The sequence below is a fragment of the Staurois parvus genome, unplaced genomic scaffold (assembly GCF_062004578.1).
Source record: "Staurois parvus isolate SC_StPar_1 unplaced genomic scaffold, SC_StPar_1.0 ptg000615l, whole genome shotgun sequence".
Lineage (NCBI taxonomy): Eukaryota > Metazoa > Chordata > Amphibia > Anura > Ranidae > Staurois > Staurois parvus.
The window spans coordinates 795,484-809,802 of record NW_028318411.1 but is presented as its reverse complement, the minus strand read 5'-3'; the positions used below and the strand labels follow the sequence as shown (position 1 = coordinate 809,802).

The following is a 14,319-nucleotide window of genomic DNA, read 5'->3' as shown; positions in this document are numbered from 1 at the left end:
CTTTTTGCCGGCTTGGAATTATTCTTATTTTCATCCTACTTCTTCTTCTTCTTCTTCATCCTCATCCTCATCCTCAGAAGAAGAAGAAGAGGATGAGGATGAGGATGAAGAAGAAGAAGAAGAAGAAGAAGTAGGATGAAAATAAGAATAATTCCAAGCCGGCAAAAAGTGTATCTGCAGAGCTCCTCTATTCTGTAGATACACTTAGAGGAGCTCTGCAGATACACTTTTTGCCGGCTTGGAATTAATCTTATTTTCATCCTACTTCTTCTTCTTCTTCTTCATCCTCATCCTCAGAAGAAGAGGATGAGGATGATGAAGAAGAAGAAGAAGAAGAAGTAGGAGGATGAAAATAAGAATAATTCCAAGCCGGCAAAAAGTGTATCTGCAGAGCTCCTCTAAGTGTATCTGCAGAATGTCATTTATGGAAACAAATAGATACAATGTTTCAACCGCTGTATGGAGTGAATGTCACAGAACTGTCAGAAATAGACAGAAACTGTCACAGAACTGTCCTTCTTCTCATCCTTCTCCTTCTTCTCATCCTTCTTCTCATCCTTCTCCTTCTTCTCATCCTTCTCCTTCTTCTCATCCTTCTCCTTCTCCTTCTTCTCATCCTTCTCCTTCTTCTCATCCTTCTTCTCATCCTTCTCCTTCTTCTCATCCTTCTTCTCATCCTTCTCCTTCTTCTCATCTTTCTTCTCATCCTTCTTCTCATCCTTCTCCTTCTTCTCATCCTTCTCCTTCTTCTCATCCTTCTCCTTCTCCTTCTTCTCATCCTTCTCCTTCTTCTCATCCTTCTCCTTCTTCTCATCCTTCTCCTTCTTCTCATCCTTCTTCTCATCCTTCTCCTTCTTCTCATCCTTCTTCTCATCCTTCTCCTTCTTCTCATCCTTCTCCTTCTTCTCATCCTTCTTCTCATCCTTCTTCTCATCCTTCTCCTTCTTCTCATCCTTCTCCTTCTTCTCATCCTTCTCCTTCTCCTTCTTCTCATCCTTCTCCTTCTTCTCATCCTTCTCCTTCTCCTTCTTCTCATCCTTCTTCTTCTCATCCTTCTCCTTCTCCATCTTCTCATCCTTCTCCTTCTTCTCATCCTTCTCCTTCTCCTTCTTCTCATCCTTCTCCTTCTCCTTCTTCTCATCCTTCTCCTTCTTCTCATCCTTCTCCTTCTTCTCATCCTTCTCCTTCTCCTTCTTCTCATCCTTCTCCTTCTCCTTCCTCATCTCCAAGGGCATTTAAATTAAAGGTACAGTGTTCTGCACTACTTTAAAGGCTCTCTGAAGCCTAGAAACCCTTTTTATAAGTTAACTTCATAGCGAATAAATTCACATCGAATCGAATTTCTTCCTGAAATTCGCCGAATCAGCCGAATCGAATTTTTGAATAATTCGCTCATCTCTAGTGATAACGGCAATTCTTTCCACATCTCTAATTCCCCTAATATTTTTTGTATTACTGGCGAGAAGTTAAGAGAATAAAGGGACAAAGCTAATTTCCCAATTTTAATACCTAGATAGGTGATATGGTTTGTATTAATTTTAAAAAGTGAGTTGCCGGCCCACTCAGGGAGTCAAGCGTGATACAGGGGCAAAACCTCACTTTTCGCAAAGTTAATACGGAGACCCGAGCAATTCCGAAAATCTGCGAAAACGGATTGAATGTACGGTAAATCTAAAGACGGGTTGGAGGTGAATATCAGTATGTCGTCCGCAAATAAAGCTAGGCGAAGGTCTTGTTGGGCAATTTAAATGCCATGAAGTTGTGACTGAAACAACAAGAAGCGGGCTAAGGGTTCTAAGACTAGATTGAAAAGCAGGGGGGACAAAGGACAGCCTTGTCTTGTGCCCTTATGTAGCGGAATGGAGTTGGATATTTTCCCCGCCGCTACTACCTGGGCTGTCGGGGCGGAGTACATAGCCTGAATTAAACGCGTGAATGGACCGGAAAAGCCAAATTTAGCGAGGACTGAGTGGAGCCATTCAAAATTTACATTGTAAAAAGCTTTTTTCAGCGTCGAGGGAAATAATCGCTAGGTCCTGGAATAGGTTATTTTTAGCCTGATGTAAAACTGTAAGCACCTTGCGAATGTTTGACGTGGCCGAGCGCCCCTTTATAAAGCCTGCTTGAGAAGGATGAATAAGGGAGGGTAAGATAATAGCCAATCGATTAGCTACAATTTTAGAAAGAATCTTTGCATCTAGATTAAGGAGAGAAATCGGTCGATAAGAACCAGGCTCCGAAGGGTCTTTGCCTTTTTTGGCTATTAATTTAATGTGGGCTTGGGAAGCTGATGGAAGATACACCCCACTCTCCTGAATAGATTGATAAACCCGCTGTAGAGTAGGAGAGAGGGTTTTATCCATAAGTTTATAAAATTCAGAAGTGTACCCATCTGGACCTGGGGCTTTGCCATTGGCTAGAGAAGTAATAGCCTGACAAATATCCGCTTGAGATATCGGGGCATTTAGAGATTGCAGTGCTATTGGATCTATTTGTGGTAGATGTACGCTGTCGAGAAAGGAGTGTGCCCGTGCCTGGTCTATAGGGTCCGACCCATATAAATTTGCGTAAAAGCTTTCCAGAATAGATATAATCTCTTCCGGAGATTGTTTAAGTAACCCCTGAGAATCTTTTAGAGAGGTGAATTGCGTGGGGGTAAAAGGCTTCCTACACAAACGCGCCAAAAGTTTGCCTGGTTTGTTACCAAACCTGTGATACTGTAAATCAAGGTATGAGTGATGTAGTGTTTCCTGAGCAGCCGCCCATGTGTCGAACTGGTTTTTAGCATCCGCCCAAGCTTTCCTATTGTCCTGCGAATTGAGTTCCGTCATCTTTCGCTGAGTCAGTCTAAGAAGGTTACTAGCCTCGGTGAAATTATGCAAAATTTTTTTTTTTATATGCAGATGTAAAGGCAATAATTTTGCCACGTAGTCTCGCCTTTCCCGTATCCCAATATAAATTTGTATTGGTGACATGAGCCGCATTATTAATTTGGAAGTCTGCCCAGGTGTGTTGTAACTGTCGGGAAAGCTCCTGATTGTTCGCCAAAAACGAGGGGAAGCGCCATATCCTAGGGTGTGGTGTAGGATCTAGAAGATTTATAGTAATAGAAATTGGGGCGTGATCCGATATGGCTATATCGTGTATGGTAGATGACACCACATGTTGCAGTGTAATGGGGTTGCCAAAAATATAATCGATTCGAGATAAGGAATGGTGAATGGGAGAGTAAAAAGTGTAATCTCTACCGTCCGGATGGGTCAAACGCCATATATCAGTAAGTTGCATTGCTTCTACGAAACTACCAAGTAAAGTGGGCATTGGACGGGGAGGTTGGGTGGAGCGAGAATCTTGGTCAACACTCTGCGATATATCCTCCTGCTCCTGCATAACAGAATTAAAGTCACCTCCCATGACAAGCGGCTTATGAATATAGGGTGCCAGCCGTGAAGACAGGCCCTGAAACACCTGCCTTGTCGGGGAGTTGGGTGCATATATGTTGGCAACAGCCAATTCCTGAGAGCCTAATTTGACATGTATAGCTACGAAGCGGCCCTCGGTGTCCGCCTCCATAGAGACCAATTCAGGATTAAGTCGCTTGTGGATAAGAATAAGTACCCCTGCTTTATTATTAATGGAGGAGGAGCCGAAGGCGTGAGACGCCCAGAGTTTTCACATACGGACAAAGTCAGGTTGTGTGAGATGTGTCTCTTGGAGTAGAGCTATATCCGCGCGTAAGCGCCGCAGATGTCTTAATACTGCCATGCGTTTGTGAGGGGACCTGAGGCCTTTAACATTCCAGGAAAAAATACGTGTCATTCTAGCTGAAGTGAAGTGTGTGATAAAAAGATAAGGGACTTACCAATTAGAAGTGTATCAACAATTAGCGCTGCTTCATTAGGCAGATGGGAGTGGTGTAAATCTGGTCTCAGTAGACGACGGAGATCTCCAAAGAGGTAAAGGTGAAAGTGGAGGGAAAAAAGAGGAGAGAGAGTAAAGGCAGTAGCAAGGGCCCTAGTAAGGCCCAACAAAGATTCAAAACATATAATATACAATAACAGTATAAAGGACTTCACGTCATTCCGCATGCTGTAACCACCAACGTCAGCGTGACCGGGAGTGGTAATAATAGAAGCTAGCCCCAGGGACCTAGTTACAATTGTTGAGATACGTGAGGGCGTCCCTCAAACGTACCCCCGACAGCGACTCCAGCACCCCACCCCCCGCAGCCCCGCTGATGTAAGGAGCAAGGCATGTGCGGGAAAGAGGAAGTTAAATTCAGGCATATTTGTAAATAAAACATGACATCGAAATAAATGGCAGAGCAAGGGCCCTGTGCCAAACAGATAATACTTAAACAATTAGAGCTGAACAACCGAAAAGGCTCAAACTTTAAAATGTAGGAGCATTTCAGTAAATTAAAAGGTACCACTCAAGGAAATAATGAAAAATAGAAAAGCTCTTTCGTCTGAGCCCATCGGATCGAAGAAAAAGCTTGAAGCTTTTATGCTGAGACCAATGGCCTCATAGGTCTTCAAGGCAGACGAGCTTTAGAGGAAGATGAAATAATGCATTGACGTTTAGGTGGGTCTTTACGAAGACTGCGTTGATCTCTGGGACCACAATTTCTGCCCGCAGGCTGCGTCGCCGGATCCCCTTCGGCTAGGTGATCTCGGAGATATTGGTGGGCTTCTTCAGGATGAACAAAAGACTTGGAGACCCCAGATGGTGCAGTGAATCGTAAAGTGGCCGGATATGCCAATGTGAACTTTATTCCTTTCTGATAAAGACTAGCACATACTTGTTGAAATGCTTTCCGTTTGCACAACACTTCCTGCGAGTAATCCGCAAATAGCAGCAATTTGTGACCCTCAATCTGCAAAGACCGTGAGTTGCGAAAAGAAGTGAGGATCGCTACGCGGTCAGCATAATTTAGATAGCGGACAATCACTGAACGTGGCGTTCGGCGCTCGGTAGACGGAGGCCCCAGGCGATGAGCTCTCTCGACCTGGCAGGAGGAAGAAAGGCCTAGTGCCGCCGGGATCCGTGCAGAGCATAGGTCAAGGAGAGATCCGGTATTAAAAGATTCTGGAAGACCCACAATGCGTAAGTTATCGATTTTCCAGATCTTCGATTTTATCCAAAATACTTTGCTGTATACTATTAGATTGTGATGTAACCGCTTGCATGGAATGGACTTCATCTTCTAAATCAGATAAGCGCTGTTCAGCCTCAGATAATCGTTTAGAATGATCGCTTAGATCTTTTCTCAGCTGTTCAATGCCCAATGTGACTGCTCTATCTACAGCCTGGGTGATATTAGGGAGCAAGATAGCCGACACTGCCTGTGATATCTTGTTATACTGCTCATTTAGGCAGTCAGTGCCACAGGGGAATGAAAAGGCAGTGAGGAGATGGGAGGGAGACTCTAACAGGCCTGCTCCCAGAGTGTGATCCCGCTCCTTGCCTGTGTCCATGCCGTGACAGGCATCGTCGGCCATCTTGGCTGCAGGAGGGGGAGAGCCGCATCCCTCCGCTCTGGCCACCGACTCGTGACCGGACTGCGCCGGCAAAAGGTACCGCTCCATGCCAGGGCCACTGCCAGAGGGTGGGGGACACCCGAGGACTGAAAGGCGGGGTCCCCGAGGCTATCAGCGGGCTTTATAAAGCCGGGATCCCGGGAGCCGCGGGACCCGCGTATCACAGCATCCGGCGCCGGAACCGGAAGTTTCGGGATATCTCTCTTTAATGATAAATTGTTCTTACAAGCAAGCAAGGTGTCTCAGCATAAATTCCAATGGTAAACATTTTCCAAAATTGCCGCTCCGTAACTTCCGGTTTACGTCTGATGTCACGTCCTGACGCACTTTGTCACTTCCAACTTCTTTTGAGGCTGTGCATGTCGGAATTGCGCCCACTTAAATACCCCTGTATCCTATCTTCAAACTGCGACCCTCAAGGGGTCACAAAGTGTAAATGCAAGGAGATAATCACTGATTGCTGTGGATGCCATGGAGAGGAGCTTTCGTGTGTTTCATCACTGAGATCCATCTGGCTGAGGATTATCTACTTGCATTAAGCTTTGTGACCCTTTGAGGGGATATCATGCATTTTGGATAATGCACTATATGTGATTTATATTTCTTTGAGGGTATTAAGTGGAGGAAGAGGAGTTTATCACTTGTGAAAGAAAGAAAGAAAGAGGACATTTCTAATAGAAGACATCAGCACTATTGGGTTTTCTTGACAAGGAGACGCTGACTAAGAGTTGGACTATATGTTAACTTTATAGACTTCATAAATCTCCTTACTCTACACGAGATATCATGGTCATGTATATTTCATTTTTTTTTATTATATTTTATCACTGGAGAATGTGTTTCACGCATTAGTTGGCCACAGCACCACTGGATTATTTATGTTCACCTAAGTATAGTTATTTCATTTAAGATGGCAGCAGTGGTCATTATTTGTTTATTATCACTTTAATGAGATTATTTAGACATTTTATTTGAGTACGCATTCAGCGCAAGGGTTTTTGGTTGTGTTTGATGGTCACTCAATACCTAGATATCTCCAGTTTTTTACATCTTCTATATATACTGTCTAACACCTTTTACAAAGGTCAGCCATGTGCAATACCATGGTCACCTCTAGTCTAGTGTTTACTTCAAAATAAATATTAAACTACATTTCCTAGGGACGAGATTATAGGAAAATGGTTTAAGAAGGAGGATGTCCAGTTGAGAGATATAATGGTGGGTGGGTGGGGGGGGGGGGGGGGATTGAGATCACTTAAGGATTTGGAAAAGGAAAAAGGAGACATTTTCACTAATATAGATGAGTGGAGGTATCACCAATTAAAACACTTTGTTGGGAATCTTCCGAAACCTTTGAGATCTAGAAAGGATTGGAATTTGTTTGAGAGGTTGTTGGAGTCACGGGGAGATGGGAAACACGGCACTGCTAAAATATATAAGATTCCCACTGAATTAGACACAAAGCCAATGTATATAGCAAAATGGGAAAGAGATTTGGGGGTTGTGATAGAAGAGGATAAACAGAAGAAAATACAGTATATAGATTAATTCACGAGAATATAAGTATGCGGGAGGTGGAAATAAATTACAAGTGTTTGATAAGATGGCACATTACACCGATTGTTGAACATAAGATGAGTGGGGAGAACTCACCGGGGTGTTGGTGGAGATGTGGAGAAATAGACACGTCATATCACATATGGTGGGAGTGTCCAAAAATTCAAGTATTTTGGAAGACAATAGTTCATTTAATTGGGATGATTACTGAGATGAATATGGGATTGGATCCAGAGATTTGTCTATTACATAGCACAGCGTTATCAGTAAACAAATACAAGGAATGGGGTATATGCTACTATCTAAGCGCAGCAAAAGGTTTGATACCCAAGTTTTGGCGTAAGACAGAGGTGCCGAAGGAAGAGGATTGGGTAGATAGAGTGAACCAGATTTGTAGGATGGAGAAAGTGTATCATATGCAGGAAGACAAGATGGGGTTATACTATGTGAAATGGAAAAAATGGGAAAAATTTGTACTGAAGGCGAAATATATGAAGCTTTAGGGTGTGATATGTGAAAGTGCCTCTTACTTTTGTAGGGCAGACGTGGAGAAATGCAGGGTGGGTAGTATGGGGGGGGGGGAATAGTTATAGAAAGGGATATAAATAATGGTTTTGTATGTCTTATGAGAAAATGATGGAATATGTATTTTATCTGGAAACGTAGTAAATATTTAAATTTTTTAAAAAAAGCTACATTTCCTACAGGTTCTAGTTTTATGCCTTTAGTAGTTCTCAGTGACTAAAAGAGTGACAGTCTTTGGCTAAAACATATGCTTAATCCCACTGCAGATATTCATAGGTGTCTCCGAATTTCTCCATAGATTCAAGATATTGTCCGCATGGAGTCTCTGCTCACCATCCTCCGGGAGGAGAAGGTTGGAGATCAAGGGATGGATGTGGCAATCCTGCAAGCTTTGCTGAAAGGTCAGAGATTGATACCAGCAGACAAAACATTTCTCTGAGGCTTGGTTACAGAGAAAATTTCCTCTTTACATTAGATATTTTGCGGGCACCGGACTTGCACATTAAAGTGTATCTTTTCCCAGTTTTTTTTTCATTTTAGTTATTTATTTATTTCAGGTACTTATATAGCGCCATCAATTTTACGCAAAGTACCCCTAGGGGGACAACCAACTAGCTGGAAACCTTTGCCAGGGAGGTCATGAGATACTGATTCATTCCCTACCCAACCAGTGTTACTAGTTAAGGTATAGAGAAGCTGGAAAATAAACAAAGTGACACAGAAATATTATGATAATCTGATAAATAAAGTCTTCATAGAAGTAATAAAACAACATAATAATGACCACTGATATCTGTCTTTCAGCCTCTCACAATGCTTATCCCAATAGCCAGGAGAACTGGAACCATCAGCTGAAGCTTGCCGTGTCCTGGAACCGGCCAGAGATTGCTGAGACTCAGATCTTCACTGAAGGCTGGACCTGGAAGGTCGTTTATTCTTTGTTGTCACTTAATCCCTGTTCATTGCCCTCTTTCCCTCATTTTGAATATGGTGACATATTATGTTGTGGTTTGTCAGCTCTGCATTATATTCTGATATGAGAGGTGTGAACCTATATTTTAACTTGGTTAAGTTGTACATTTAGTATGCTGCAACAGAATCTGTGAAGCAGGGGCAGACTGACCGAGGGCCCAGAGTCAGTAAGGGGTCCCATGAGATGCCCCTAGAACCTTTAATAGGCTTTTTTGGGTGTGGTTTGAATGTGGGTGAGGACACAGTGGCCCCATGATCCCCTATTGCCTGGGGGCCCCATGAGTTGTCAGTACGCCCCTGCTGTGAAGTATTGCTGTCTTATTTGCTGATGTTCATTTTTCAATTTAAAGCTTCTTGCTTGTCTTCTAGCCATCTGATCTGTATCCCAGCTTGACACAGTCACTTATTGAAGACAAACCGTCATTTGTGCGCCTGTTCCTGGAGCGTGGAGTCAGTCTGGCAGAGTACCTCACCAGGGACACTCTCACCTCCTTGTACAATAATACAGAACCATCCAGTTTGATTCACAGCAAACTTGAGAGACAAGTCACACCAAAGAATCCAAAGAATGTATATAAAATAGAACTTCATCATGTCTCCCATGTCCTACAGGATCTTCTGGGAGACCTATTAGAACCCTTGTACCCAGAAGCCAATCATAAACAGAACCTGGAAGAAGTCAAAATCGAGGTGAGCAATGTGGCATTTCCCACATGGAAGAAAAATATATTTGAAATATATGTTAACCGTCTCCCGCCCACCATATAAGGAAATGATGGGCGCAAGGTGGTTCTTTAATTCTGGGAGGACATCATATGATGTCCTCCCATTCTAAACGCGCATGCGCGGCTCCAGGGGCGCACAGCATGGCGATTGGTTGTGCTCTGTGTCCCTCAGACACAACGGATCACCAATCAATGGAAAGAGCCGAAGATGTCGCCTCGGTCATGTGATCAGCTGTGTCCAATCACAGCTGATCGCATGTAAATAGGGAAATGCCAGTTATCGGCATTTCTCTGCTCATGAGCTGTCACTCTGACAGCTCGAGAGAAGAGGAGAGCCGGTAATCGGCTTTACGAAGAGGGGACATGTACACTGATCATCAGAGCACTGATGATCGGTGTGCACTGATGATCAGTGTAACCCCAGCAGTGCCACCTGTCAGTGTCCATCAATGCCAGCTGTCAGTGCTCATCATTGCCACTTGCCAGTGCCTACCAGTGCACATCAGTGCCACATATCAGTGCCCATCTGAGCTGCCTTTCAGTGTCACCCATCAGTGCCAGTCAGAGCCACCTATCAATGCCAGTCAGTGCCACCTATCAGGAATGGCAGATATGGAACAGTTAGTAAGGTGGATGAGTCTGGCAGCAGCATTCATGATAGACTAAAGAGGGGATAGCCTGCGATGAGGTCGGCCAATGTGGAGGGAGTTACAATAGTCAAGGTGAGATATAACAAGGGAGTGAATGAGTTGCTTAGTGGTTTCCGAGGTTAGGAACGGGCGTATCTTGGAGATGTTGTGGAGGTGAAGTCTACAAGATTTGGACAGTGATTGGATTTGGGACTGAAAGGACAGATGGGAGTCTAGGATTACACCTAGTACCCTGGCGTGGGGGAAGGGACTGATGATTCTGTTATTGATCTTGATGGAGAAGTCGGGGGAGGGGGCACGGGCTGGGGGGAATACTAAGAGCCCAGTTTTGGAAGGATTGCGCTTGAGGAAGTGGAGTGACATCCATGCCAATATGTCACTTAGTAGGTTAGTAATGTGAGAGGAGACTGAAGGGGTGAGGTGAGGGGTAGAAAGATAGATTTGTGTGTCATCAGCATAGAGATGGTACTTAAAGCCATGAAAACTCTCCATTTCTTGTATCCATTTGTTGTATTCCTCTCAAACTTGTCTAACTTTTGTTTCTCTGTAGCTTTAAGTTCTGAAACAGGCCATCCGTCATGAAGGTGGTACAAACATCCAACTGGCAGAGTTAGAATCTTTAATTTGTGTATTATCTTTTGCCATTTTCTCTGTTTCATCTCCTCCTAATATTCTTACCCACTACTTCTTAAGATTGTTTGGAGTTGATTGGATGAAAGTAAATAGAACAGGAAGGTGACATGATATTGACCACTTTTGTTGAGTGCTAGAAGTAACTTAGGACAATCTTTACTCTTGATGACCTGCAATGGTGTAAAAAAGGAAAAGAGCAACGATATGAATCTGATATGAATTTTGTATCCTCAGGTGACTACGAAAGTAGAAACTATGAAACCCAAAAATGAGCAGCAGTTGGACGACCCTGTGAGGGATCTTCTCATCTGGTGCATTGTGCAGAACCGAGAAAAGATGGCAGACATCTTCTGGAATCTGGTAGAGAAATGCTGTTCCCTCTTAACCAATCTTTGCCCTCTTTTCCCGAATTGCTGTTGTTTTGTACCTATCTTCAGTGATCAGAAAAGTACAAAGAGTCTAAAAGTTGAACTATGATTACTAAGGGCTTGGACACTCAAGAAAAACATAAATGTCTGTCGACAAAATGATTTTGTTGTGTCCCTAACAGGGGCGGACTTATCATTTGGAAGCTCGGGCACTGCCCGAGGGCCCGGGGTCAGTAGGGGACCCCATGAGATGCCCCTGGTACCTTTTTCATTGGCTTTTTTGAGTTTGGGCAAGGACACAGGGGCCCCATGATCCCCTTTGCCCAGGGGCCCCATGAGTTGTCAGTCCGCCCCTGGTCCCTAAACTGTTTTCCTGTCCATAATTCTTATAGCACTGATGTGGGTGATGTGACTGTAGGCCGGGGTTTTTGTGTTCTATACAGAGAGCCAAATTCGAAATATAAACATAATACTGAATATTGCTGACTTCCTATGTGTATTAGTGTTAGAATATAGCCTTCTTCTAAAATTCGAATTTCGAAAAGAATAGACCAAATAGAACAAAACAGAGTAGAAAATAAAGGAATAGAATAGAAAATAAAGGAATAGAATAGAAAAGAACAGAAAAAAATAGAATAGATTGGAATAGAATAGAAAAGAAAGGAACATTATGACATAGAAGAGAAAAGAATAGCATAGAAAATAAAATAATAATAGTAAGGAATACAGTAAAACAGAACTGAATAGAATACAAAAAGTCATAGCAAACAAACAAACAACAGAATAAAAGAGAATAGAGTAGAAAATAAAGGAATATGATAGAAAACAACAGAAAAAAATTGAATGGATTGGAATAGAAAAGAATAGAAAATAAAGGAACATTATGGAATATAAAAGAATAGAATAGAAAATCAAATAATAATAGAAAATACAGTAAAACATAACAGAATAGAATAGAAAATACAAGAATAGAATAAAATAGAATATAAAATAAAGGAATAGAATAGTAAAGAATAGAATAGAATCTAAAAATAAAATAAAAGAATGGAAAAAATTAAAATAGAATAAAACAGAATATAGTCATCTTTTGAAATTCAAATCTGGAAAAGAATAGAAAAAGATAAAATAGAATTGAAAATAATAGCGTAAAACAGAACAGAATAGAATATAAAAGAATAGAATAGAAAAAGAAAAGAGAAGAATGGAAATCTTCTGAAATTCTAATTTCAAAAAGAATAGAACAGAATAAAACAGAATAGAATAGAAAAGGATAGAGTAAAACAGAATAGAATAGAAAAGGATAGAGTAAAATAGAACAGAATAGAAAATAAAAGAATAGACTAGTAGGGAATAGAATAGAAAAGAATAGAATATACAAATAAAATAAAAGAATGGAAAAATATAAAACAGAATAAAACAGAATATAGTCGTGTTCTGAAATTGAAATCTGAAAGAATAGAATATAAAAGAATAGAATAGAAAAAGAAAAGAGAAGAATGGAAAAAAAATAAAATAGAAAGAATATAGCCATCTTCTGAAATTCAAATTTCAAAAAGAATGGAATACAATAAAACAGAATAGAATAGAAAATAATAGAGTAAAACAGAACAGAATAGAATAGAAAATAAAAGAATAGACTAAAATAGAATAGAAAATAAAGGAATGGAATAGTAAAGAATAGAATAGAAAGAAAAGAATAGAAAAGAATAGAATAGGAGTGCGCATGCTCGGCCGGCGGGACGGACATGTCCCCATGAGGCTCCGTCTCCCCGTCGGGTGACGGCGCATTACAGCAGCGGGTCCCAGCCCGCAATCACTCAAGGGGGATCCGATCCCCATGGCAACCACCCTGGGGTCCGATCCGCCCGGGTCTGAGGCGGATCTTCAGCGTCTGGCCGTGGAAATCTGACAGCCATAAGCCCGCCCACCGCTGCACACAGCATACCGTGGTTGCGGTGAAGAGAGAGAGAGCAGGGGGGGCTGAGCACAGTATAACAGCCCCCCCCCCTTAACAAACAGCAAAATGGTTAAAGGGGCACCCCGGCATCAGGTCCCCCCATCGACCAAAACTATTAAAGAGGCCTTGGCAAAGGCCTCCATAAAGATGGCCGCCGCTCCAGCACGTGGAAGCAAGCAAGCAGCAGGGGCATATGCAGCCCTGCAGGATCCACAGCCCAGCCATCCCTGCACGTCTGAGGGTGAGTCCGACAATGAGACAGATGTCCCTGCACAAGCCCTGACGCCTGACCTTACACCTCCTGACCTTTTATCACGATTTGAAAAAATGCTACACAAAGCTTTGAAGCAAACCTCGGACCGCATCACTGCCACACTTTCTAGAGAAATCCGTGAGCTAGGACAGCGCACTGCGGACCTAGAACAAAGGGTAGATGGTCTTGATGCTTCGCTTCAGACGCTTACGGATGACCTTAATCTTCTGCGTGACGAAAACGCAACATTATTAACACGACTGGAGGACTTTGAAAACCGAGCACGGCGCTCAAACCTGTGTATCCGTGGCCTTCCAGAAACGATTGTTGATGTCCAATCAACGATAACAGCTCTGTTCCAAGAGCTTGCTCCAGCTATCCCAATCGACAGATTAGAATTGGATAGTTCACAGGGCGTTAGCACCATGACGCGCGGATGGTCCACCATGTGATATTATAGCCAAGCTCCACTTTTTCCGTACCAGGGAGCAACTCCTGCAGGCCGCCCGTAATGCAGAATCTCTACAGTTCCAAGGTCATACCTACCAATTGTTCCAGGATATATGCCCCACAACCATCTCCAAGCGCAGGGCAATGAAACCCCACCTACAAGTACTCCAACACCACGCTATACAGTATAGGTGGAGCTTCCCCTTCGCAGTGCTTTTCCGATACCAATCCCGAGATTACACCTGCAAGACTCCAGAAGACCTGTTAGACACCCTGCGGATCCTGCAACTACATTCCCCAGCGACGTCTTCAGAAAGCGCCAAGCGGAGGTCCACATCTTTGCTCGCCGCAGAAGTCCCTCTCCACACGTGCAGTTGAAGATCAACTCAATTTCCACAAGCGGGGACGTTTTTCGTCTCCGGGCCTACCTTCGCAAGATACCATGGACTGAACAATATTCCATGCTTATTTTTCTTTTTCCTTTTTTTCGCCACATGCATCGTAAGGTGTACTTGTTTGGTTATCACCATGGCGGTTACCACCGTAGTTATCTACTTTTCCTTTACCTGTTAAATTTTGGTTGCCCCAATATCTGGGGATTGTTCTACACCCCCCCTCCTGAGCTCCACTGTAGTTTATATTTGGGATCCTGGGTTCTGGCGGTATGAGATACCATACCCTTACACCAA

The 14,319-nt window shown here is 42.9% G+C and overlaps 1 protein-coding gene across 1 annotated transcript in view; it reads left to right on the top strand.

The window, feature by feature from the left end:
* The window catches only part of LOC149449522 (transient receptor potential cation channel subfamily M member 2-like), a 372,880-nt gene that overhangs the window by 135,108 nt on the left and 223,453 nt on the right, over positions 1–14,319 (top strand). Inside the window, exons 10-13 of the mRNA XM_089693136.1 lie at positions 7,921–8,023; positions 8,427–8,548; positions 8,964–9,284; positions 10,837–10,962. Of these exons, the coding sequence (XP_089549262.1) occupies positions 7,921–8,023; positions 8,427–8,548; positions 8,964–9,284; positions 10,837–10,962 (672 nt within the window). The remainder of the gene's footprint in view (positions 1–7,920; positions 8,024–8,426; positions 8,549–8,963; positions 9,285–10,836; positions 10,963–14,319) is intronic.